At 39.1% G+C, this 26,973-nt stretch overlaps 1 protein-coding gene across 3 annotated transcripts; it reads right to left on the bottom strand.

The window, feature by feature from the left end:
* Positions 1-28: 28 nt before the first annotated feature.
* Positions 29-26,973, bottom strand: Zrsr2 (zinc finger CCCH-type, RNA binding motif and serine/arginine rich 2). 3 transcript variants are annotated; one of them, XM_090325671.1, is made up of 11 exons: positions 26,894-26,973; positions 26,400-26,479; positions 23,762-23,837; positions 21,909-22,017; positions 19,696-19,782; positions 16,561-16,599; positions 15,866-15,984; positions 9,899-10,112; positions 6,304-6,359; positions 4,780-4,889; positions 29-670 (listed from the first exon to the last, which is right to left on the bottom strand). In XM_090325671.1, the coding sequence occupies exons 1-11, from the start codon at positions 26,929-26,931 to the stop codon at positions 87-89; spliced, it is 1,512 nt and encodes a 503-aa protein (XP_090181797.1). In that variant the 5' UTR covers positions 26,932-26,973; the 3' UTR covers positions 29-86. The 3 variants fall into 3 exon arrangements, with proteins under 3 accessions (XP_090181797.1, XP_090181798.1, XP_090181799.1); XM_090325672.1 differs by lacking the exon at positions 26,894-26,973 and adding an exon at positions 26,694-26,874; XM_090325673.1 differs by lacking the exon at positions 4,780-4,889 and having other exon boundaries at positions 643-670.

Raw genomic sequence — 26,973 nt, 5'->3', positions numbered from 1 at the left:
ATAGTAATAGTAATAGTGATAGACATCATTAAAGAATAAACATTTTATTTGGAGTTGGGTCTCTAAATGGTTTTGACCTCCCCACCCTAATCCCTGCATGGAGATGAGCTTTGGCTTTGACTTGGGCTTCGACTCCGACTCTGGCTCCTCTGGCTCTGGCTCCGGCTCCGGCTCTGACGGTTCCTGCGGTTCTGGCTCTGGCTCGTGCTCTGGCTCTGGTGGTGTTTACTGCTGTGGTGATTGTGGCTCCTGTGGTGGTTGTGGCTCCTATGGTGGTTGTGGCTTCTGCGGCTGTGGCTCTGGTTGCTTGGGCTACGACTATTGTCCTTCTTCCTTCCTCTACTTCGTGAACTGTGCCTCCCATGACTCTTTGCTGAGTGTTTGTGAGGTTTCTTCCCCCGGTGACTACTCCTCTTTCTAGTTGTAGACTCCCCATTTCTCTTGTAGGTGTTGTCTTCACTAGGGCTTCTTCTTCTTCTTGACCTGCTATAATATTCTTCGTGGTGACCCCCCTTCTCTCTCCTTTCCAAGTTCTTACCAAAGGAACTGCCAGTCTGATCTGGACACAAGAGGTCCCTGTTAGCCTCCCAAAATTCATTGTTGGGATTTCTGAACACATGAAGAAAGTTGCAGTGTTTCCCTCTTGGACATTGTTGGATCTCAAATAAACCTTCAGGATGAGAAAACCACAGTTTATACTATGCTTTATGAGCTGGGCACGTTACCTTATTCAGAAGATACATTTCTGAGGTCTGGAGGGGCTTGAACTCTGTGCTACTTAAAAGGGAACAACATAGGTTTGGGTTACAGTTTGGTTCCCACGTTTACAAACGTGGTCTTATAAATACTATAGATTATAAATATTCTTACCAAAAGGAAGTGGAAGCAAGCCAGACATTTTAATTAACTAGAAGAGTGTATCATCAGAATGCAACTGAACAAATGGTGACCACGTTACCTTCCTCAAGATTTTACCATGCACTAATTAAGATTCCTAATTCACGGTGAATGGCCAGGCCTTAGGATCCCTACCACATGCAGCATGCAAAGGGGCATGGTTGTGGCAGGGCAAATCACTGGTTAAAATGGATGGCTTCTCACACCCGACCAGACTAAAGGAGGATCCCCCTAGTAGAAGATCCCAAAGGCATATCACCTGTGAACACTGAAAATACTATTTATCCAAACAAATTCCAGGAAATGGAAACTTGGAAGTGTTTGTTCTGTTTTGATGTTTCTGGCCATGGCAACAATGGCTTTTGCTTTGTGTTTTTATTGCTTTTTGTTTTGTTCGTTTATCTAGCTTTTGAGGGGAGCCAAGGGAGGGAGCAAAAATTTGGTCATGGAGTTCATTATACAACTATGTGGAAAATGGACTACACAATTTGCGGGCAGGGATGGGATGGGAAACTGGGGGAAAGCAAAAGGGAGGGGTGATATTGTCCAAACCCCTCCAATAACCCCTCTGTGTAACACCTTAATAACAATAAAATTATATTATGGCCAATCCCATCATACCACTCCTGGGCATCTATCCTGACACCTGCTCAGCTATGTTCATCTCTGCACTATTCACAATAGCCAGGTGATGGAAACAATCCAGATGCCCTACTGCAGATGAATGGATACAGAAAATGTGGTATATATACACAATGGAATTCTACATAGCCAATAGACAAGATAAAATAATGGCATTCGCAGGGAAGTGGATGAATCTAGAGCGAATCATGTTGAGTGAGACAAGTCAAGAGCAAAGGAACAAAAGGCGCATGGTATCCTTAATATGTGGCTATTAGATCCAAACAGTACAAAAGCGAGGACTCAATAATTGTGTACCCAATGCTATGGACATGGTACTGGAAATATAAACACAACTACATAGACATAAAAATTTGTGACTCTAGACGTTTTAATACAGAGTAATATGACATACAAACCCTCAGCCTAATTTCAATTATGTTCTAAAATCTGCCAGTGATTGTATATAGAGATTCCCTTCTTGAATACTTGTTTGTTAAATATGTCATTTGAAATATGATGTAAAAATCAATGTTAAATCCTTTAATAAAAAAATAGACCATTACACATAAAAAAAAACAACTAGATGATGCAATCAATGCCTACAATCCTATCCACTCAGAAGGGTGGTTCAAAGCCAGCCCGGAAAGAAAAGTCCATGAAACTCTTATCTCCAATAAACTACTCAGAAAAAATCTGTAAGTGGCTGAGTGGCTGAAATGGTAGAGGGCTAGCTTTGAGCAAAACAAAGTGAAGGACAGCACCAGGCTCTTAGTTCAAGCCCCAGGATAAGCACCACAAAAAAAGATGGCCTGTGACAGGTAAGGAATTGTTTCTACTTAAAGAGAAAAGGGCCAGGCGCAGTGGCTCACACCTGTAATCCTACCTACTGAGATCTGAGGATCTCAGTTCAAAGCCAGCCCGGGCACTAAAGTCCATGAGACTCTTATCTCCAACCAGTAGAAAATGGAAAGTGATGCTGTGGCTCAAGGGGTAGTGTGGTAGCCTTGAATTGAAGAGCTCAGAGACAACGCCCAGGCCCAGGGGTAGGGCAGTAGACTTGAGCTGAAGAGCTCAGAGACAACGCCCAGGCCCAGGGGTAGGGCAGTAGACTTGAGCTGAAGAGCTCAGAGACAACGCCCAGGCCCAGAGTTCAATCCCCATGACCAACAAAAAAAGAGAGAGAGAGAGAAAAGGAATAATATTCACTGATCAAATGGCATGAATTTGTCAAGCGCTTTTATTACCAAAGATTCTTCTTAATTAAAGCAATTTGACTATGGAACTACCCTAATGAAACCCTTGTACCATTAATATATGCTTTAAAACCTTTTTTAAACTATTTGATGATGTTAAAAATTAAGTCTATTTGAACTATTCAAATGAAGTGACTTAACATACGCAAATAAAGTGACCTAAGGTATGCAAAGGGGTTCTAGATAGGATCCTAAAAAGCACAAACCAAAAAGAAAGAAAAATAATGCTAGACTTAATCAAAGTTAAAATACTACTTTTGAAACTACAAGTAAAAAAGAAACCTATGGAATGGGAGAAAACATTTGTGGTTGGTCCTTATACTAAAATATATCAAGACCTTTTCTGATTCAGTATTAAAAAGGTAAATATCCTAATTAAAAATGGACCTGGAACTCCTCTTTAGCTCCCTCTCCTGATGTAGAGTTTCTGCTACTTTCTTTTGCTGCCTTTCTTTTGCTTTCAAATAAACTGTCCAGGCTTATCTTTAAAAAAAAATAGCCCCATGATTAAACAACATATATCTCTCCCAAAATAACAATGGTCAATAATGAGCACACTAGAAGTTTAACACTGCTAGTCACTGAGAAAACAACAAAGCTATGACCTTTTTTAAACACTAATTTGGAGAGGTCAAAGCCACACTCAAAACTCCTCACTGAAATTACACTGCAATCCCAGAAACTGGCAGAAGCACCTGCCTTAAAGAAGAAAATAATTTCATCTTCTCCATCACCAGTCTAAAAACTTAGAGCATAAGGTCTCATCTGCAACTCAGAAGCCAGGAATTCTGAAATCCTCCCCACTTCATAAATGGTTGATTAATCATTTGTTGGTTTATGGAAACAGGATCTCATTACATAAACTCCCCTGGCTTCAAATTTGTTATTTTCCTGCAGTAGCGTACCATGAAGACTTTTTTGTTGTTTTGGGCTTTGTTTATTTGTTGTTGTTGTTTGGTTTTAGTGCCAATCCTAGAGCTTGAACCTCGGTCCTCTGGGCTGTGTCCCTGAGCTATTGTGCTTAAGCTAACACCCTACAACTTTGAGCTACATATCCGCTTCTAGGGTTTTTTTCTTTTGGTAGTTAACTGGAGAACAGGGCTTTCCTGCCCTTGGTTGGCTTTGAAGCATGATCTTCAGATCTCAGTCTCCTGAGTAGCTAGGACTACAAGAATGGGCCGCCATACCCAGCCCATGAAGTATTTCAATAACGGTATTCATTAAGACAAGGCTGCTAAAGACTCATGTACCTTTTACTCACAAGCTTTAAGCAGATGAGAACACAGAGCAAGAAATGCAGGTGAAAAGAAGCAGATGGTACACCCCTGAGGCATTAAAGCCTTGTGTCTTTTCACCTGGGGAACTTTCACATTGGCATGAGTTTCCTAATTTTAGAAATGAGAAAATGACTAGGCCTTCTAAGCTACTGGTTACATAATGCTAAATCGCTTCCTGGCTTGCTTCTACTCTCCAATGAATCCCTCTAACTGAATGCACTGGACACAGAACTTCTGATCCTAGTCCTACACCGGTGGTCTCTCATTCACAAGACCATGCTTTCAGGCAAGGCAGGAAATGCTATTGGTATATAATGTTTGTGACGGCAAAGATGATGGAAGATTCCTTAGGAATAAAGATAGAAATGCACAGCTCCAGAGAAGAGCACCAAAGAATGGAAAACACCTCTGAAACTGACAAGGACAACTTAGTTGTCTTCACACACACTCCTCAGGCTTCCTGGATTGTCAGGCACACAGCCCTGGACTGAGGAGCAGAAACCTAAAATTCTTATCCCAACTCTGTAATGGACACATTGTAACCTCGGCTACCTAATGCATAGTGACCTCCAAAATCTGTTCCATGTGGAAACGGCAGCAGCCTTACATTTGTAACAGCGCTGCTCATCTACTGTAGGAGGCAAGCTAGGCTTCATCCCTTCCCCTCAGGAATAAATTTGTATGGAGTGAGACAATTGGGACAAAATCACCATATAGATTGTTTTTACCACAAATTGCCATTTTCCACCGGGTAACAGGGCAGAATTCACACTGAAGCTGTCGTCCTGCATACCATCGTCCATTAAACAAAGCAAGTGCTGACTGGCATTCTTCTTCCCTTTGAACCAAAAACCAGAGGATGTGCTTTATAATAATTCTAACAGGCAGCTGAAACCCACTGTGAATTAACCATTTTACTCATGTATTATTGGACCACCAGGTTCACAGTTTTTCTACTGCCTCAGGAGTCATCCTAATTAAAGCAGTCAGCTCCCTGCAGCTCACAATTTTCAGGAAACTTTTTACCCTGTGAGAGATGGTCGTCTTTTACTTTTTGTCAGCCATAGGGCTTAAAGATAGAGCCTGGGTGCTGTCCCTAAGCTCTTTTGCTCATGCTAGCACTCTACCACTTTGAGCCACTTCTAGTTTTTGAGTGCTCAATTGGAGATAGAGTCTTGTAGGGACTTTCTTTTACCTAGGTTGGCTTTGCACTGTGATTCTCAGATCTCAGCCTCCTGAGTAACTAGGATTACAGGCGTGAGCCACTAGCACCAGGCCCTGATGCATGGAAATTGGCTTCAGTAAAAGCCTCTTAAACCAAAAGACTGCACCGTTAAAACAGAAGTGTTTTACATTGTTAGAGCCTATGCTTTCTCATCTAACACTGCTGTTCATCTCATTTCAATGGTTAACTGATAGCCATGGTGCCATCTAGGCAAATGGCAAGAGAATATATATACATACATACATACATACATACATACATACATACATACATACATACACCGTAGCTACTCTCTTAGATGACCAAATGTATACTGACTATTTGGGTCTTTGAGGTCTGGCTTTTTAAGTTTTATATTTTATATTCTCTATCCTAGTTATCTTTTTTCAGTCTGCATTTTCATTATTAAAATATATAATAATAGCCAGGTGCTGAAGGCTCATGCCTGTAATCTTAGCTACTTTGGAGACTGAGATCTGAGGATCATGGTTCAAAGCCAGCCTGGGCTAGGAGAAAAAACATAGGAAGGGGCATCAATGTTCAAGAAGTAATGTACCCACTACCTGACAAATGAAACTGTAACCCCTCTATACATCACCCTGACAATAAAATACTACTGAAAACAAAGTCAGCCTGCAGGAAAGTCTTTGAGACACTTATCACAAATTAACCACCAGAAAACTAGAAGTGGAACTGTGGCTCAAAGTGGTAATTTTGCTTGCCTTAAGCAAAGGAGTTCAAGGATAGCACCCAGGCCCTGAGTTCAAGCCCCAATGAAGGAATGAAAGAATGAATAATTTAAAATATATATGTGATATAATATAAAAGATTCAAAATATTTAATTATACAAAGAATAAAATCAAATGTATTATTTTTCAAGTGCCTCCTATCTGCTCTTAATATTTACATTTTGGAAGATGCCATGTATCTAAAGGCTAGATATCCAGTGAGAAAATCTCAGACACCAACAGAATCAACATAACTTCTATGATAAAACACAAAGACAGGTACATTGAAAATACTTACGTCTGATACTGAACATAGACATTGCCTCTCAGATGAGGTTCCATGTTGCAGCTAACCTGTGGGAACAATGAGGCATGTGATCATAAGAAATGAAAGAAAACATCTTGTCATCATATGTATTTTGTCCAGGCTAACATTTCTTTTTTTCTTTTTTTTGCCAGTCCTGGGCTTGAGCTCAGGGCCTGAGCACTGTCCTTGGACTTTCTCAAGGCTAGAGCTCTACCACTTGAGCCTCAGCACCACTTCCGGCTTTTTTTTTCTATATTTGGTATCGAGGAACCGAACCCAGGTCTTCATGCATGCTAGGCAAGCACTTTAACCACTAGGCCAAACTCCCGGCCCCCAGGCTAACATTTCTAAAAGTAGTTATGGATCTAATATCAAATCAGTTACTACTGCAATTCTGTTGACTGCATTAGGCGTACTTGTCCCATTGATTTGATCCCTACTGATCTAGGTCTGGATTGCTTTGTCCATAGATATGAAATGTCTCACATGTGCATAAAAATAGAGACTATTCTAAAGTTCAGAGATGTACAACCCAGACTTAACACTTTTTCCAAGTTGACTGAAAGTGTTGGAATAAGTAAAACCTTAGTGACCCAAATGAAATCTTCCCATCCTATTCTGGCTCCTTTATAACTTAAGTAAGCATTAAAGAGTGGCTGCATGTAGCTTTCACACTGCACATGTAAACATTCATATTCATGTGTAGATCTACAGATACAATTATACACGTGTACATATATGGGCATATATACATCAATATGCATGCCAGAAATATGTATCACATGCACATATATGTTATATAACACAATATACACAGTTATGTATACATATGCAAAGGAACATGTATATGCATCAATAGCAAAGTATTGCTTAGCACATTTTTAAATTGTATATAAATATCATCCTATATTTTCCTAAGACAAAACCATGCAAACTTATTGACTGAACTCCTGCCAACTTTTTAGAAACATCTACTCTTCTAGCTATGGCTGTTCAAGGTGCTTCAACTTTTTCATCTGAGAACAGTACTACGGTGATATATATTTGTATTTTCTATTTCTTTTTTCTTGTCGATCCTGGGGCTTGGACTCTGGGCCTGGGTGCAATCCCTAAGCTCTGCAGCTCAAGGCAGCTCTACCACTTGAGTCACAGCGTCACTTCTAGTTTTCTGGTGGTTCATTGGAGATAAGAGTCTCATATTCTTTAGTGCCTGGGTTGGTTTTGAACCACAATCCTCAGATCTCAGCCTCCTTAGTAGCTAGGATTACAGGAGTAAGCCACCAATGCCTGGCTACAGTGACATCCTTGAATGTGTCGCTATGGATCTAAGGACTTCTCCAGTCTGCATAATCGGGAACATTCTGATTTGTGGGTTTCCACATCATTGCATAGTGCCAAACTGTTCTCTGAAGTGACTTTACTAACATACACTCTTTACCTACTCTCAAGATTAACACACTGTATGCATGCTTAGCAGGCAAGTGTGAATCGCTCATTTTCACATATACTGTCCCTATTACTGGTAAGATTGACTATTTCATCATATGTCTTTAAAAATGACAAATTTTATGAAAATATCCTCAAAAATTCCAACTAATGCTTAGTTTTTAATCATTAAAATGAATCTCTAAGTTTATACATTTGTTTCAGAGTACTATTATTACAGCATCCAAAAGGGAGCAGTTTGCAACATTATCCTTCAAAGGAAGAATTTTTTTTAAAGAATCTCAGCAATCCATGTCAATCAACTGTGTCAGAAAGCTTAAAAATATTTAATCCAGTGGCTCTCAAAGATCTATTATTAGTTTTTGATCATTACTTTGATGTTCTGAAATATTTTCTACTCTAAATATACTAAATAGCTTTCCACTTATAAATGCCAATGTGATTAGTATAAACTAAGCCATCTTACCAGGTTTCTAATCAAAAGGAAAAAAATATGGTTAGTGTCTGTTAACTACTTCAGATACGATTTTCCATTAACCAGTTTTTCTTCTTTTCATATTTTAATAATTTCTCTTGAATTTGGAAGTGGAGGTTATGGCTCAAATGGTACAGCAAAAAGCGTGAAACCTTGAGTTCAAGCCTCACTACCAGCACACACACAAATAAATATTTTTATTTAATTTTATTTCTTTGGTGGTGCTAGGAATGGAACCCACAACCTTGTGTATAGTAAGTAATCTACCACTGAACTGCATTCTGGATGTCGATAAATTCCGAAAGCAACACCAGCGCTGTATGATACACTCAGTATGATTCAGGAGAAATATTAGCATTAGGTCAATTTCACTCTGTGTGGTAAAGTGGCATGGTGAAGCACCCAGGGCTAGTCAAAGCACATTACTTCTATGGCCACTGCTTGCTTCAATATGGTTTTGTGTATGCATGAGCAAATACTTCCATTTTAGTGGTTACTGCTTCTGTTGAGTAAAAAGGCAGGGAGGGGCATCCAACAGAAATAAAGTTTGAAAGGGAAAAATCTTTTCAAGAATATTTTAAAATCTTGAAAGTAGTTGCTAGAAGTATAGCCTTCAGAGTTCTTTCCTCTTATTTCCATTTGGAGAAGAGGAAATGTTTTCCCCTTGTTTTGCCTCCATTTCCCCTACTTTCTCCTGGCATAGTAAATGCCTGCTAAAACTTTGAAATGAAAGAATGGCCTTGAATTTCAGGAATATCTCTGTCACTTGTCTCTTCCACACTCTCTACTTTCATTTCTTATAGCAGAGCAAAAAAAAAATCCACTTCCTTGTATTCTTCTCCAAAGTATGGAATATTTTCCTTGACCTACTATAAGTCACTCAGTTTCAGATCTGACCAAATGATGGACAAGGAATGAGGTCTTTCTGTGTTACAATTTATCTCATTATTTCCAGGAGAAGCAGGAGTCTTATGGAATATTTTTCAGTAATTATATGCTATTTGAATGCCTCTTTTTTCACTTAGCATATTTTATCCCAAACCATGGTTTAAGAACATTATCTTCTATGTAGACAGTAGATGATGAATAAAAATGTTTTTAAGAAAAGAAAAAAGGGAATCAAGTTCTCTATGTCTTACGTAGCTTCAGAAGAAAGAATGAACTTTGAGCAGAAGGAAAAAACAGACCCCCATCAGCACAATGTGCTAAAATACTCACTGAGTGGAGCTGAGTCATAGTATATGTACATGTGAAGTACATAAGAGGTAGGATGGGGCACGCTGTCGTCTAAGCAAAGACGTACATGGCAGCATACAGACTATCTGATACAGAGAATTCAAATGCCAGAACGAGCTATAGTCCAAAGTTACTAAAGGAATGAAGGTTCTCTTGCAACCTTGCCCCTAGTGTTTGGAAAACTAGCATGCTCATACATGCTTATCACATGCTTTCATGTAGTATCTCTATAGAACCACCCAGAGTGGGAGTGGAAGGGAGAAAGAATGAAGTGACACTGATTGACCAAAGTACCTGCACGCCTGATCTGGGACCAGGCACTTATTAGTACAGAGCTCCACCCACGTGACGAGCATAGGCCCCAGCTCTCTGGTGCATGGAGAACTTCAGGGTCAAGTGCACCAGTCCCCTCCTCACACCCATGCCCACCTTGAACTGAATCACTTTCCCCACGTTCCTAAACTCGGGCAACACATCATCATAGAAGTCTAGGAACTGCTGGTAGATTTCCTCTTCGCTGTACTCCAGGCTTGCATCAGTGTCATAGTCATCTCTCCTGCATTGCTCCATTCCAAACGTTGTAAACATGCTTTTAATAAGAAGGGTGGGACTTGATGTGGGGAAGTTATGTTTACGTGAGCACCTACATATGAAAAAAAGCAAATTCATTAGTCTAATACTTAAAAACAAACGTGAAAGTGTAGATTTTTTTGCCAGTCCTGTGGCTTGAACTCAGGGCCTGAGCACGGTTTTCTCAAGGCTAGCATTCCACCACTGGAGCCACTGTACCACTTCCAGCTTTTTCTATGTATATGGTACTGAGGAATTGAACCTGGGTCTTCATGCATGCTAGGCAAGCACTCTACCACTAGGCCAAACTTCTGGCTCCTTGCCTTAAAATTTTAAGAGACAGACTCACTACAGTTATTGTTGCTGTTGTTTTTGTTGTTTACTTAACTGAAAGATAAAAAAGTCTACTCAGATGCCATAATTCAGCATAAGGGAAAATTCTTCTATCACTGACTAAGATAGTAGTTTTTCATTAAAATGTAAAATTAGAGCTGGGTGCGGTGGCGCATGCCTGTAATCCTAGCTACTCAGGAGGCTGAGACTGGAGGATCTTGGTTCAAGGCCAGCCCCAGCACTACAGACCATGAAACTCTTATCTCCTATTAATCACTAGAAAACAGGGAAGTGGGGCTATAGCTCAAGGGGTAGGGGGTAGCCTTGAGCTGAAGAGCTCAGGGACAGGGCCCAGGCCCAGAGTCCAAGTCCCATGACCCACAAAAAAAAATGTAAGATTAGGAATGACTTCCAAGTTCTATGTCATTCTGGAGTCTCTAAGTAACATTTGGAAAGATTTCTATATGCTGAATGATAGGGAAAAAGAAGACTTATTGCAGTGATAGATTATGGCAGACATGAAATGACAACATGGCCCTCAAAAGGAATGTGAGAACAATGTATTCCTGGTGAATTTCCCATTAAGGAAGTATTGTAATCTCACCTATATACACAGGAAGATAAAGCATTTTATTCCCTCTGAGCCTTACAACCTGCTAGGATTATTTTATTGGTGCTAGAACCCTACTTTGCAGAGAAGGAAATGGAACCTAGAAAATACAACTAATCAAGCCATATAGCCCCAGTAGATCTGAGTTAACCTGATGAGTTAATCTGACGCCTGGTCATAACATTACTAATGACTTGAACTTAATTTATTTTTTATGAAGGTTTCTAACAAGTTTCTTTTCACAGACTAAAACTAAGGTGACCAGACTGTGCCTGAGTAATCATTTTTATTTTTTGCCATTCCTGGGGCTTGAACTCAGGGCCTGAGCATCAGCCTTTGACTTTTTCCTCAAGGCTAGCGCTCTGCAACTTGAGCCACAGCACCACTTCTGGCTTTTCTATGTATTTGGTACCGAGGAATTGAACCCAGGTCTTAGTGCATGCTAGAGAGGCATTCTACCACTAGGCCAAGCTCCCAGCACCCCAAGTAATTATTTTTAATCCTTTATATGAGTTTGTTTACTTATTCCCTTCTCCTAATACTTAGTCCAAGTTCTAAGTAACCAAACATTTTCCTGGTTAGGATCTCAGTTAATCTGTAAAATAAGTTGGGAGCTAGGGGTTCATATCTATAATCCTAGCTACTCAGGAGGCAGAGATCAATCAGGAGGCTCAGGGTTTAAGGCCAGCCTGAGCAAGTTTGTGAGATTCCCCATCTCAACCAATAGCTAAGTGACATAGTACATGCTTTTCACCCCAGCTATAGCAAAAAGCATAAACAAGAGAATGATGGTCCAGGCAAAAAGTAAGACCCTACCTCAAAAATAATGAGAGCAAAAAGACTGGAGTCATGACTCAAGCAGTCGATTACCTATTAAGTGTAAAGCCCTGAATTCAAACCCCAACACAGCCAAAAAGATTAGTAAAATGATTTTCTTAAAGAAAAAAATAACTTAGGAATAAAGAAAGTTAAAGAATATGGCAAGAACTGGGAAAATAAATAATGGCTCTAAAGTGACCAAATGTTTACTCATACTCAGTTTCCATGTCTGAAATGGAATACATTTATGCACCTATACAGGGGCCAGCACATACTGGGCCCAGCTCAAAAATTCATTAATGTGAATTTTTCTATTTCCAAATGACCTTCTGGATAACTGAATTAGAGACACGGTAATTATACTTATTCCCTAAAGTATTAGTATTGAAAGAACAAAGAAAAAGGATTCAAACTGTGTAACAATTGTATTATGTAAGTATGACGCAACTACAGAATTAAACAAGGAACTAATTTAACAAGTTTAAGAATCTGTTCACAGGATACTCAGATCTGAACAGACTTGGCTCTAGTTTCTATTTATGAGGATTCTTAAGATCAGAAGAGAGCCAAAGTCCCTCTCTGGCAGAATCATTGTCACTTAGCTGGAAGCATTGTAACTTGAGTTTCTTATGATTTGAGTTTCTTCACAAGGCCAGCCTCATGGTTGTGTGGAAAAAGTCAGCTAGGAGAAATTTGTATGTTAAAAGGTCATCTAAAGCTATGGTGCCAAGCCTGTGTGGTGCTTACAATTACATGGTCAGCCATGTTTGGGAACCAGTGACTTAGGACACAGTAGTCACCAATCACTCTGATGGGACTATCAAATGGTCAGAAAACACACATCACTGAACATCCCTAAGGCCATGTACATAGAGAAATGTCCAGGGAATCTAAATGACCCTTCAGGTACAAACTATTCTTCCTCAGTTCCTTCTGTCCTGGGAACTGTACCTGCCTCTTGCTGTGCCTCGTCAATGTCAAGTGACTACTGGCCTCTTCCTGGATCCCCATTTTGCTCCACTGTTTGTATTCTCATTTTGTCTTAACTCAAGGGAGCACCTCCCATCCTCACTACCTTTGTCCTCCATAGAACACTTCTTTCACACTAAAGTCAGGTTTCCTTTACGAAAGATCATTTTTTAAGGAACATTTGCATGAAAGTTGCAAATCAGCTGTTATAAACCAACTATCAACGTTAGGGTTCATCTTCCTGTGTTTTATCCAAGATACCATGGTAAACACACTTAGAATGAGGTGCCAGGAAAATCTTTGTCTCTCCAAAGACACCTACCATTCATTTTTATTTCTTTTTAATAAAAACTAATATGGTTTAAATTTTGCCTAGGGTACATTAAAATCCTCTATAGTAGATTTAATGCAATTCCAACTAAAATAATACAGAAATTGTTGTTGATATACATTAGCTTATTTTCAAAATTATATGCATAAACAATGGAACAAAGATGGCTAAACAACTCTGTAAAGGAAGAATAACTTTGAAAGAAAAAAATCATTAAGAAAATAATTTAGTCAGAAGCATCATATGTTCACAATAATTTGATTTCTCCTCCCTTCCTTAATTTCAATTTTATTTTATTTCATGTAGCCAATAAGAGTCTCAAGTCCTTTTGTGCCAGGTTCACTCTGAATCTTGATCTCAGATCCCAGCGTCCTGAGTAGCTAGGATTACAGGTGTGAGCCACCGTGCCCGCACCTGGCTGCTTTAGTTACCTTTCTGCAAGTAGGTTCTCATACTTCTGCCCAGAACCATAATGTCACTATGTCTACTTCCTCAGTAGTTGGAATTACAGGCATGTATTGCCATGTTTGTTCTTCCTCCCTTCCTTTCTTTCTTTCTTTCTTCCTTCCTCCCTCCCTCTCTTCCTTTCTTTTTCTTTCTTTTTGGCCTATACTCAAGTTTGAACACAGGGCCTTGTGCTTCATGGCACTATCACTTGGGCCATACTTCTACCCTCAAATTATTCCTTAAAACATGAAAATGGGGAGTGGAGGTATAATTAATAGTATGTGCTAGCCAAGCAACCAAGGCAAAGAGTGCAAGGTCTTGGGTTTAAGCCACATATTAAGCAAAAAAAGAGAGAGAGAGAGAAATGAAAGAAAAAAATATATAAAGAAATTTTTCTGGGTACTGGTGGCTCTTGTCTGTAATCTTAACTATTCAGGAGACTAACACTCAGTGGAGTAAAGTTTGAAGCCAGGTAAGGAAAGTTCATGAGACTCTAGCTCCAATGAACGGGCAAAAAACAGGGCTGGAAGCATGGCTAAATTGGTAGAACACCCACCATGAATAAGTAAGCTGAAATTCAGAATCAAAAACACAGTACCTGAACAAAATAAAGAAAAATTGTAGTTGGCACCAGTGGCACCTGCAATCCTAGCTACTCAAGAGGCTGGGATCTGAGGATTTTGGCTTGAAGCCAGACATGAGACCCTTATCGCCAATAAACTACCCAGAAAAGACTGGATGTGGTGCTGTGGCTCAAGTGGTAGAGAGTTAGCTTTGAGCACAAAGAGTCTCAAAGACAACACCCACGCCCTGAGCTCAAGCCCCAGGACTGGCAAAAAAAATGCATGAAAGCTTTAATTAGAAAAGAAAAAGAAAGCCAGAGAGCATTCCTATCTCTCGTCCTCCTCTCAGTCTCTCCTCCTTCCTTTTCTCTTCCTTTTTTTCTCTTTCTTTTTCTCCTTTTTTCTTTTTCTCTCTTTCTTCCTTTCGTTCTTTTTTTTTTCAGTGGTAGGACTTGAAATCTGGACCTGGGTACTATCCCTGAGCTCTTCAGCTCAAGGCTATTATCCTACCCCTGGAGCCACAGCGCCACTTCTGGTTTTCTGGTGGTTCATTGGAGATAAGCGTCTCATAGACTGGCTGGCTTTGAACAGTGATCCTCAGATCTCAGCCTCCTAAGTAGCTAGGATTACAGTAGTAAGCCACCATACATGGCTCTTCCTTTGTACATAGCTCTTCCTTTTGTTCTTTAGTAGTAGGTTTGTACTCAGGGCTTTGTGCTTGTTTAGCTAGTGCTCTACTACTTCGAATTATGCCTCCAGTCCTGCTTTTTGCTAGTTATTGTGAAGATGAAATCTAATGAACCTTTCTGCTTGGGCTGGCCTTGAATTTCTATCCTGTAGAACTAAGCCTCTTGAGTAGTAAGTTTACACGTGTTAGCCACTGAGCACGCAGCTACACTTTTAAAGGAAATAACATTAATGGCATAACTCATTAATGAATAGATTCAACCTGGAAAATGAAATATAGTTTCCATGAGTCACACCGCTCATATCCCTTTTAGGATTAATAAAACACTAATATCCAGGTTAGATCTTCTCTTTCATGATAAAATGTAGTAATAATATCATTTTGCCTCAGATAGATCACTTACTAGTAGGCAATATTTATCTACTTTGATTTGTTCATTCATAAATTAACCAAATTATGAAAAAAATCCCCATTGTTATATAGTAGGTGTTCAAATATTTGGTTATTGACTGAAAAAAATCAACAGATTTCCACATATCTTATTAAAAACAGGGAAAGGACAGAGATCAAGAATGTTTCAGAGATTAAGTGACAGTAGTAATAAGGGAATATCAGTGGTCACACAGTACTTGTCATGCCCTCACTCATTCTAGTCTCACAGTTCCCATCAGATAATACTATACTTCCTCCCCATCTCACAGATGGAGTTAAAATCGAGAGTTTAGGTGACTATCACACTCAGCATTAATGCCAATTTTTGAACCTAGAAATGTGCTCTTGCATCTAGGTGTGTTCTTGAATCTGAGTGTACGTACTGTTTTTCAGGAAGAAACCAACAGGCAAGAAAGTTTTCCTAAGGTTACAGAATGCAAAGAAGACTCTTAGCTAAGCCCACCTAGGGGGTAGGCTGGAGAAAGGAGAGGATGAACAGAGCTGAGGAGATGGAGAAGTAGATGCATTATGAGCAACATTATAAACTGAAACCCATTCCGCCTAAAAAGAGAACTTAAAATCCCTCACCATTCTGAATCACTTCATTCAGACATAAAAAAGCAAAATTAGTTACCGATCTCCAAATCTGCATGCTCCTGTTTTAGTGTAGAATGGACAACTGGCTCGATCTTTCTCCGCTACTCTTAAATCCGTGGGTGGTTCTGGGTTCTGCCAGGTGACAATACTGTCCAACTGTTGAAAATAACCACAACTTTACTGGTGATAAAAAAAGCCCATGAAAGACTGATTTTATAACATCCAAATATTTTCATCAAAAGCAAAGATGGTTTCATTTTAAAACACTGACATTGCAGTTATAACAGGCAATTAAAACTTGACAAGCAAATTGTCCAGAGATAAAAGCTCTATTTCTCTTTCCCAGTCACTTTCCTTGATCAGTCATTAGTACTGCCACCAGGGCCAGTCACCTCTGTTTCTCTTCTGTCCCAAGACTTAGGGGGCTACCACTGTGAAATGGAGATGTTACTCTGAATCAAGGTGACACATGAAGCTAACAGGATGTGATGTGGCTTACAAAACTTTAAGGCATTCTTTAAAAAAAAGTATAGTCTGTGGGGTTTTTCAATTCCATTTATTTCTGTTCATCAATAAACTTTCATGTTCTAACAAACTGAAGAGGCACAAAAATGAGTCCAGATATTCAGATGTGATCTACAAGGCCTACTACATAAGGAACACTACCATACTTATCGTTCTAATGACACAGTACTAGTCTTAAGAATTCTTAATGAAAGGTTTTAAAAATACCTCATTTCCAGCCTGATTCAGCATCTTCTGCATGGCTTCCTACAAATGGGGCAAACACAGGACTAATGAAAACCCAAAAATCAGGTAAATCATATCTGGTTTCTGTGGTTAGAATCTCATGTGGAGCAATGAAAACACACATGCATATATATGCATATATATATATACACACACACAAATTCTTTCTCTCTCTCTCTCTCTCTCTCTCTCTCTCACACACACACACACACACACACACACACACACACAAGCTTCAGGTTCTGATATTCTTTCTAAGCACAGATCTTCTGAAAGCTTTCAAAGGATATGTATCTTAGAATTTTTATTCAAATAGAAAATTGAATAGAACACATTACAAAATGTTTAAATAAATCTTATAAAAGCTCAGTAACAATAATATTTAGTATATTTGAACATACATACCATTATCTTGTTTTTTTAAGATATTAATGAACATTAGGAAAGAATGCTAGGTTAAACATCACAAATATGTAACAGAAGTTAAAGGATGACATCATCAGTAGAAATTAAGATTTAGGACAAATATCAAACTTTCATTAAGGCAAAGGAAGTCCTACAATGTTTCCACAAAATTTCTACTGTTTCACATTTAATGACATTTTTAGTGTGTTCTACAGAATTCTCTTCCCTAGGTCCTCAAAGAAATAAATAACTCATATCTAGCTATTTACTTAATAACTGTACTGGTCACCTAAGAGTCTTGGTAACATAACAAATTTCAGACATCTTTCTTTTCATTCATTCATTTATTTATGGAGCTAGGGATCAACCACAGTTCCTTATATGTGCTTAGGATGTACCTTGCCACTAAACATTACATAATCCCTCAAGCAGAACTCTTGTTCTCCTCTATGTACCCTTGCCTACCACCTAAACTTCTCAGTAAACTATGCTGCTGTTCGCCCATTTGTTGAAACAAAACAACTTTAAAAATGTGAGCTTACATTCTTTTCCCTTTCCTTCTTGCTTCCATTCAATCCACCACATACGGTCCTGTTAATGCTGCCCTAGGACATAGCTCAAATGTGTGTACTTATCTTTTATAAGCTCCACCATTATCCAAACTACCATCATCTCCTATCCAGAGTGACAGTCTTGTAACTCTACTGTAGTTCTAGTGGAAGTAACAATATAAATGGTATAAGGTCACTTTTAGCTTAAAAACTGTTCAATGGCTTCCCTTTACATTTAACCATAAAATTCAAACTTCCTTCAAATCCAAAACAACCTTCATAATCTGACTCTTCCTGTCCTCACTTCTTCCAATACTCCTGTTAAGTACCCAGCCAATCTTTTAACTGCCAAGTCTCTTCTCCTCAACATCTCTATACTTGGACATCATCTCAAATATTACATCTTCAGAGAATTCCTTGATCAGATCGTCTAAATAAGTACCCCTTTATTCCATAACTCTGCTTCATTTCTTTATAGAACTTAACATTATCGTGTGTGTGTGTGTGTGTGTGTGTGTGTGTGTGTGTGTGTGTGTGTGCGCGCGCGCGCGCACGCGTGCACTTGGGGCCTGGGTATTGGGTACTATCTCTGAGGTCTTTTGTTTTGCTCAAGGCCAGTGCTCTACCACTTGAGCCATAGCTCCTCTTCCAGATTTGCGCTAGTTAACTGGAGATAAGAGTCTCACATACTTTCCTGTTTGGGTTGACTTTAAATGGCAATGTTCAGATCTCAGCTAGGAATACAGGTATAAGCCACTGGTGTCCAGCATATCTTACTGTACTTTAAATTATTTCTTTTGATTATCTAGCATCTCCCACCAGTACCCTAACACCCATCAGATCTGGAAAAGTAGTTCACTAACAATATTAGCTGGGGGCTTCTCACTAGTCTATCTCCATCTATGAGCACAGAGCAGAAACACACACTACACAGTCCCTTATATATATGCTCAGAAGCAATTCATTCCTTAGTGACTCACAAGGTTTCCTTCGGAATAAAAGCATACAAAAAAGGCTTAGCTTTAGACTGAGCTTGTCCCCTCAAGATCACTGATGAAGAATATTTTACATTAAAATAGGAATTGATTCCTCTCTGTAAAATATGACAAGTTTCAAATAGTGTTTGTGTCCCTAAAAATCTAGCATGATGTTAGGTACTACTCAAAGTATGCCAAGGATCTGCCTGGGAACACATGCTTGATAGACAACAAAGGTCATGGAGACTGATGTTCCCTATCATGACTAAGATAGAAACAAATGTATTTCACCCAACAATCAGGCAATTATCTACTTGTATGCTATTCCAATTTAGAAATATTCTAAAAATAATACATCCTGATGAATCAGCCAGAGAAAGATGAGATCTGTTTTATCTTTTAAATACATGCATTGGTAAGGAGTAGCAGCAAAACAAATCAAATGAACCTTTTCAAAAGCCTGGAAGAGAGAGAAGATACACATATACACATTATTTAAAATAACCAACTAATTTGGCCTTCATAGCCCAAATTAGATAAGTCAAACTTTAATAACAACAAAAGATTTTGTTCCACAACATGTGAGCTCCTAATTTCCTTAAACCAATTAATTCTTCCCGATATGTAATAAGCCATTCGATTCCTAATTAACTAAATAAATGTGGAACTACATAAAATAACTTTTACAGGAATCAACCATATCAGCAAAATCTCAGAAAAGTACAGTGTAAAGCTGGGGCTGACTGGCTGCTTTGTAGAAATGTTTAACTGGACTACAACCACTGCCATTTATATTTTATCTACATCTATTACTGCCTTCTGGTACACCGTATGAGCTGGACATTTGTGACACAGGCTGCAGAAACACCAAAGCCTAAAGTAGTTCCTGTCTTGCCCTTTAAATATAAAAACTTACCAATGACTAGTATAAAGGGTAAATTGAGTAAAACTGAAGAAAACTTTGAAGGCATCTGTCACTACACAGATCCAAAGAAGAATAATGTAAGAAAACTAATGTATATCTAGACTAAACATAGGACCTTCCAAACAAACAAAACAAAAAGAAAACAGAAAAGAAACCAAAAGCCCCTGATATAACCCAGCTGCTTCTGCAAACCCATTATACAGCAATGTGCACATCAAGAAGACATGCGGTGTGTCTATCCTCCCACGACAGGAATCACCTCTTTTTCTCTCTTCTCCTGAAGTTTCTGTTCCTCCTCCTCTTTCTCTTTTCTCTGTTGTTCTTCCCATTTTTCCTTTAATTTTCTCTTAAAAGATTAAAAAGAGAGAATAATTATTTTTCAGACTCATTTCTTTTCCTTTTCTTTTTTAATCAGTCACGAGGCTTGAACTCTGAGCCTGGGCCCTCTCCCTGAGCTCTTCAGCTCAAGGCTATTACCATGCCCTTGAGCCACAGCTCCACTTCCGGTTTTCTAGTGATTAATTGGAGATAAGAGTCTCATAGTCTTCAGTGCCTGGGCTGACTATGAACTGGGATCATCAGATCTCACCCCAGGGCTGACTGTGAACCAGTGATCCTCAGATCTCAGCCTCTGATTAGCTAGGACAGGTGTGAGCTACTGCGGCTGGCTCTTCTTTCCTTTTTATAGTGCCTGAGATCAAACTCAGGGACTTACCTTTGCAAGGCAAGCATTTTAACAATTAGCTACATCCTCACTCTCAGACACGCTTTTTAAAATCATTGAATAAACAGAGAAAATAAATGAAAACTTTAAAAATACAGGTAAAATTCTCATCATACAAATACAAACCTGTGAAATGATTTTAGCTTCATACCATTTTACTTCCAGATTCTTGGATGTTCCTTATTCTATCTTCAAGTCCACCAAGTGTTATTATAATTAGGTTTGAGAGGAAATGCCCTATGTTCATCTACTATCTGTTTTGTTATACATCTTATTAAACCATGATACTGGTATGCTTGCTTCATCAATTTATGGGAATCTGTGACTACAAAGTATATCTTGATAGCACTGTGCAATAAAATTTGAAGTTTCTAAAAACTGAAAAGAAAATATTGGTAAATCTGGGCACCAGTGGCTCATGCCTGTAATCCTAGCTACTCAGGAGGTTGAGATCTGAGAATTATAATTCAAAACCAGCTCAGGCAGAAAAGTCCATAAGACTCTTATCCCCAATAGACCACTCGGGGGAAGGAGAAAAAAAAAGAAGTAATGCTGTGGCTTAGGTGGTAGAGTTCTAGCCTTCAGCAAAAAGAAGCTAAGGGACAGTGCCCAGGCCCTGAATTCAAGTCCCAGGAATGGAAAAAAATATTGCTAAAATGGTTGCTTTTTTTTGGTTGGTCATGGGGCTTGAACTCTGGGCCTGGACGCTGTCCCTGAGCTCTTCAGCTCAAGGCTACTGCCTTACCCCTTGAGCCATAGCACCATGTCCTGTTTTCTAGTGTTTAACTGGAGATAAGACTCTCACATTCTTTAGTGCCCGGGCTGGCTTTGAACCACCATCCTCAGATCTTAGCCTCCTGGGTACCTAGGATTACAGGTGTGAGCCACCACACTGGCAAATGTTGCTTTTTAAAGTTAAAGGTATGTAACATTTTTTTGGCCAGTCCTGGGCTTGAGCTCAGAGTCTGAACACTGTCCTTGGACTTTCTCAAGGCTAGAGTTCTACCACTTGAGCCTCAGCACCACTTCTATGTATGTGGTATCAAGGAATTGAACCTGGATCTTCGTGAATGCCAGGCAAGCACTCTACCACTAGGCCAAACTCCTGCCCCTAAAAATGTGTAACATTTTTAACACTCATGAATCCATTTTACTTTGTCTAACATTTTTTGTCACTATAAATTAATTGTATAAAATAATGGCCTTTATAATACGTAATCAAACTAACTCAATTATGGTATACACAGTTTCCCTGGTGCCACCGTTTTGAACAATTACAGACAGTTAACAGAATGAATACTAGAAGGCTAAAATTAGCATTACCCGAGAGGGGTAGATGATTAGGGGAGGGAGAAGATCAATGGAGTGAAAAACAGTAGGTGAGTACAGGGAGGATGACATTGATGAAGGGTGAGTAACTGCAGTCACTGGTATTCAGTATATACTATATGGAAATGAACTGTGCAACTTAGGGGCAGGAATTGGAGGGAGAAACTGGAGGAAAGCAAAGAAAGGGGTAACAATGTCCAAAAAGAATTATACTCATTACATAACATGAATTATACTCATTACTTTCTTTACAACACCTACAAAATAAGAAATTATACTTAAAAATTGGAAACTCCTTGAATTAAAATAATGGACTTTATCATGACATTTTCATGCATATATATGATGATATACTTTGAATATGGTGCTATTTTGGTTAATTACTAACTAGTTCACTGGTTATTGGATTAATAATTTACCTCTTGCTCTTCCTGATATTTTCTGGCTGCTTCTTCCTTTTCCTTTTTTATTTTGAATTCTTCTTGTGCCTTTTGCTCCCGCAGCAACCACTGCTCATGTAATTTTTGCCTATTAATATAAAAAGCAATCAACAAGAAGAAATAGAAATTGATGTACACACATACACATACATAAACAGTACAAACACACACACAGATAAGACAGCAAACAAAACCAAAAATGACATGCTTTTGGACTGATTAAACATCAGAAAAGATCCTCTCACCCTCAACACACATACAGTCATATAGAGGTAAAAGTATCATTAAGTGTGGGGAGGAACTAGGACATATGAACACTGAGCTATATTGTATCTCCAGTCCTTAACAACAGATTGTGAAAAGGCAACTCTCTTCTTAGAAAATAGTGAGTTATTTCTAATTTCACTGGTGGAAATAGCTATCATAGCCATCACATAAGAAAATAAGTATACCACCTTCTCATGAAAGTGATCACAGTGATTCTCATTTGCCAAAAAGGCACATGACAAGTTTCAAAAGAAACTTCACTTTTCACATTCTGAGAGCATTATTCTTCCTATTCTATAGGCTTTCTTGTTTTTTCCTAATGCTATGATAGGTTAATTGCCAAAGACATGTACATGTTTTATGTAACTTCTTATGTAACAGTAAAAAGCCATTATAACCTGAGAGCAATCAGTAGAAAACTATTCATTATGGATAAATAATTGAATTAGAGCTCTATATCCACACCAACTACTATTTGCTTAGTAAGAAAACAATGCATTGTTTGGGTGTTTACTTCTCTGTAAACTCAGAAGATGGATCTGCAGGATAATGGTTCAAAGCCAATCCAGATAAAAGAAGTTCACTAAATTCCATCTCCAAAATAGCCAGCAAAAAGCAGGGAAGGGGAGAAATAGTTCAAGTGGTAGCATGAAAGCTGAATAAGTACAGAGCCTTGAATTCAAACCCCAGTATTATCAACATTTTTTAAAAAAGCAATCTATTAAAAACTTGTAAAATGAATATCAGATTATTGAAATATATGGGCACAGGACATTTTTTTTGTCAGTCAGGGAGCTTGAAATCTGGGCCTGGGTACTGCTGTCCCTGAGCTCTTCAGCTCAAGGCTACAGCCCTACCCCTTAAGCCAATCCCCATTTCCTGTTTTCTAGAGGTTAACTGAAGTAATTGAAGATAAGAGTCTCAGGTCCTTTTGTGCCCAGGTTGGCTTTGAACCTTGATCCTCAGATCTCAGTGCCCTGAATATCTAGGATAGGCATGAGTAACTAGGATTATAGGCATGAGCCACTGCACCGGGCTGACGTTTTTACTTTCTTAACAATGAATAAGTTTGGTAGTGCTACATTTATTGAAGATCTTGTCATTTTTTTTGTACTTGCTAAGTAATTTGATTTCTAGAAAAACAGCATTTAGCAAAGACCACGAAAAATACTTCCACTAACAAAAGATAACATCAGATGTTAGCCTGTCAGCTAAAGACTTAAATAGTTCATATGAGGTAAGACATATTTTCTACAAAGTTTTATATAGAAAACTTGTACTAGGGCCAGGAGTGTGACCTATTGGTAGAGTGATGGCCTAGCATGCACAAAGACCCGGGTTCAATTCCTTGGTACCACAAACATAGAAAAAGCCAGAAGTGGTGCTGTGGCTCAAATGGTAGAGTGCTAGCCTTGAGAAATCCCAAGGACAGTGCTCAGGCCCTGAGTTCAAGCCCCAACACTGGCAAAAAAGAGAGAAAACGTGTACTAGTTAGCAAAGGCTGATGCTATTTTTAAAATAAATAAATATACGAGTTTGCTTTAACTATTTCAGTTAACATTGACCTTTCTTTCTCCAACATCTTTTCTTCTTCCTCTTGTTCTTCAATAAAAGTATCTTCTTTATCTTCCTGTGAAATGCCTAAAGGAATTCAAATGTATTATTAAACTGAGTATTGTAAATCCTTGGTCAATAAAAATAAGGAGGAAAAACAGTACAATATTAATTCTTTCAATTAATAATGACTAATCATCCAAAATTGATACCAAGTGATTAGAAAGAAACAATGAGGGGTCCAGGAATGTGGCCCAGTGGTTGAGTGCTTGCCTAGCATACACGAAACCCTGGGTTCAATTCCTCAGTACCACGTACACAGAAAAAGCTGGAAGTGGTGCTGTGGCTCATGTGGCAGAACACTAGCTTTTAGCAAACTTGCTCAAGGACAGTGCCCAGGCCCTGAGTTCAAGCCTCAAGAGTGACAAAAAAAATCATGAGGGTTAGAGTAACATGTACTATTATATCAGCAATCAATTTTGTAACTTTCGGGGTAATGTTTATAAATACAGTGTGTGCTACAGTCATAGTTCACAGTGTTCATGAAGCACCACTAAGGAAAGGTGACGAGTCTTAGATCTACCATTCACTATATAATCTTAAGTAGACAGGGACCTAGATCCTTCTGTTGGATATATTGCTAAGGAATACTATCTACCTAACTTTCCATGACACTTCTAAAATGACTTTCTAAAGTTAAAAAAAAATCAACACAACACAAATATAGGCTGCTAGAGGATTTAAAACAAGGAACGGAAAAAAAAGAGAAGAGATTGTTGGTTAAAAAAAAAGGATATGTTGGGCCGGGAGTTTGGCCTAGTGGTAGAGTGTTTGTGTAGCATGCACCAAGACCCGGGTTCGATTCCTTGGTACCACATACATAGAAAAAAGCTGGAAGTAGTGCTGAGACTCAAGTGGTAGAGCTGTAGCCTTGATGAAGTCCAAGGACAGAGTACAAGCCCTGAGCTCAAGCCCAGGACTGGCAAAAAAATGGTATGTTAAAATAAAAGATTAAGTGAACAAAGTAAAACAGCTGAGAACTTCAAGAATTATAGTAGCATCAGTAAATCCAGCCTACCTTTGTGTTTCCTCTCATACCCAACTCTAAGTCTTGCCTCTAGTGGAGGACTATTTTTTTCATATATTTTATTGTAATTAATACAAGAGTTACATTATATTCACCAGATAGAAGGTGCATTACTTCACATACATTGATACCCTTTCTCATGTCTTGGGCCCCATTTCCCCCCCCACCCTCACCCCTCATCTTGTTTTCCTCCCTTCCCTATCCGACTTCAAATAACAAAATATGCATATATCCAATATATCAGATAACCAGGTGAAATACTGTAACAATATGAAATAACCAAGGGACAGCAAAAGAGATGAGAGATAACATAGTACATTAAAGACAACAACCACGCATTATATGGCTTTTGTTTCTATATCCTGGAGGTCCTTTCATGGAGGAACTATTTTAAACTACTAAAAGAGAGGTACTAATACAGGTTGCAGGTAACACACATGCTAAATATTTCAAATGCTGCTAGTAAATTAGTCACCTGGGAATTCCAATAGCACATGAAAATTCTGTGGCTATACTTTTCAAGGTTCCTGATTAGTACTTGAATCCAGTGTCTGGACTTTTTCAGTGCTCTCATCTGCATTTATAACTACATGTAATTGTATAACTAAGTGGGAATTCTATTGTATTAAGCAGTTACATAGCATAAAAAATAGATTCTTTCATATGAAGGCCAAATGACATTATGGCCAGGTGTACAAATGACAATTCTCCTGTAGTTTAATGGGGGGAAATTCCAAACTCAAGTGCAACAGTAATAGAGGCATTCCAAACTCCCATGTTGTGAAAATCATTAACATACACTTGCATTGTACTCACATGTAATTTCCTATGGCTTTCTAATTTGAAGTGTATTATTTCATAATCAAGTTAAGTTTCAGAACTCAAATAACTAGCTTACTAGTAAATAGTTTGAGACAATAAGGATCCGGTCTCAGTCTCTGTCATTATTGGGGCTTGAACTTGGAGCCTCATGTCTGCCTACCAAGATGCTCTATCAATCGAGACACACTTGCAGCGTTTTTTTTTTTTTTACTTTTTTGTTCAAATCAGTATCCTGTGCTTTTGCCTTGATAATAGCTTTAGACGCGATTCTCTATCTGTGCCTTCTGTACAGCTGTTTCGTTAGCTGAAATAGTCTTAGGAACTTTTTTATCTTGCAAAGGCTAGCTAGCCTGCAAATATATCCTGATGTCTGCCTCCTGGAGAAGTCTGTTGCAACTAACTCCCGGATTCTAGCAGCAGCCTAAGTTAGAATGCTTCATACGTTACTAAATTTTAGGGGAAATCTGTCAAAAAATTTAAGCCCTGCATTCTTGTTGCAAAATTAAAACATACCACAGTATACAAGGTCTAGTTAACTACTGTAATACATTATAAACACACATAATAATTCACCGCTCCTCTTCGCACCCCATGTTTCTGACACTGGAAACATAGCAGCCAGGCAATGTAGCCGATAAAGGAACGGAGTTCCTTGTGACGTCAAGAAGACATCAAGTTTGAGCAGGAGTTAAGGGAACCTACTTCCCAACAGAAATCAGGGTGAGGCGTCGATCTGTTACCTGCATCTCTCAATCGAGCGAGTTCCTGCCGACGTTTCTTTCGTTTCTCCTTCTTCAGGATGGCCCTATGCTTTTTGTGGCTGAAAGAGTGAAAAGTCCACACGGTAGTATCACTGATAGCGCGCTTGGCGCACCCCACCTCAGCCCTATCCGTGCCCCTGAGAGCAAGGAAATCGCTGGGGTGCCCGGCAGAGAAACCTCGCCTCCCGCACGGTAAGGACAACTCCTACCACCTCATCTGTCTACACTCAAATAAAATAGCAGGTCTTCTCCAATCGGCCACCTGTTCCTTGCCTCACATTCCGAAGTCCGCGGATGCCTGAGGCGGTCCAGGACACACCCTGGAAAGGGTCAGGGTTCTGGAGTCAGCGATCGCTCTCTCACTTAGTCCAGGTCCTGCCCCCCTTCGCTCCTTTCGTTCCTCCTAGCTCGACCTCTCCGGACAGGCTCGATCAGCTCTGTCCCTTAGTCTCACTAGCTCACGCGGGGTTTACCTGAGTTTCCCAAGAAACATCACATCCGGAGACGCCATGATATCGGTGCTGCTCCGCCTCCCTAAAAAGTGACCGGAAGA

This window comes from Megascapheus bottae, chromosome X, assembly GCF_031878675.1.
Source record: "Megascapheus bottae isolate mThoBot1 chromosome X, mThoBot2.hap1, whole genome shotgun sequence".
Taxonomy (NCBI): Eukaryota; Metazoa; Chordata; class Mammalia; order Rodentia; family Geomyidae; genus Megascapheus; species Megascapheus bottae.
The sequence above is the reverse complement of the archived record's forward strand: the minus strand, read 5'-3'. Positions and strand labels throughout refer to the sequence as shown.

Coding starts and splice junctions, on each gene's coding strand:
- Zrsr2 (XM_090325671.1), bottom strand. CDS start 26,931: ATGGCGTCTCCGGATGTGATGTTTCTTGGGAAACTCAG. Junction 26,480..26,893: donor ATGTTTCTTGGGAAACTCAG/GTAAACCCCGCG, acceptor TCACTCTTTCAG/CCACAAAAAGCATAGGGCCA. Junction 16,600..19,695: donor AGGAGAAGAGAGAAAAAGAG/GTGATTCCTGTC, acceptor CCCCATTTGTAG/GAAGCCATGCAGAAGATGCT.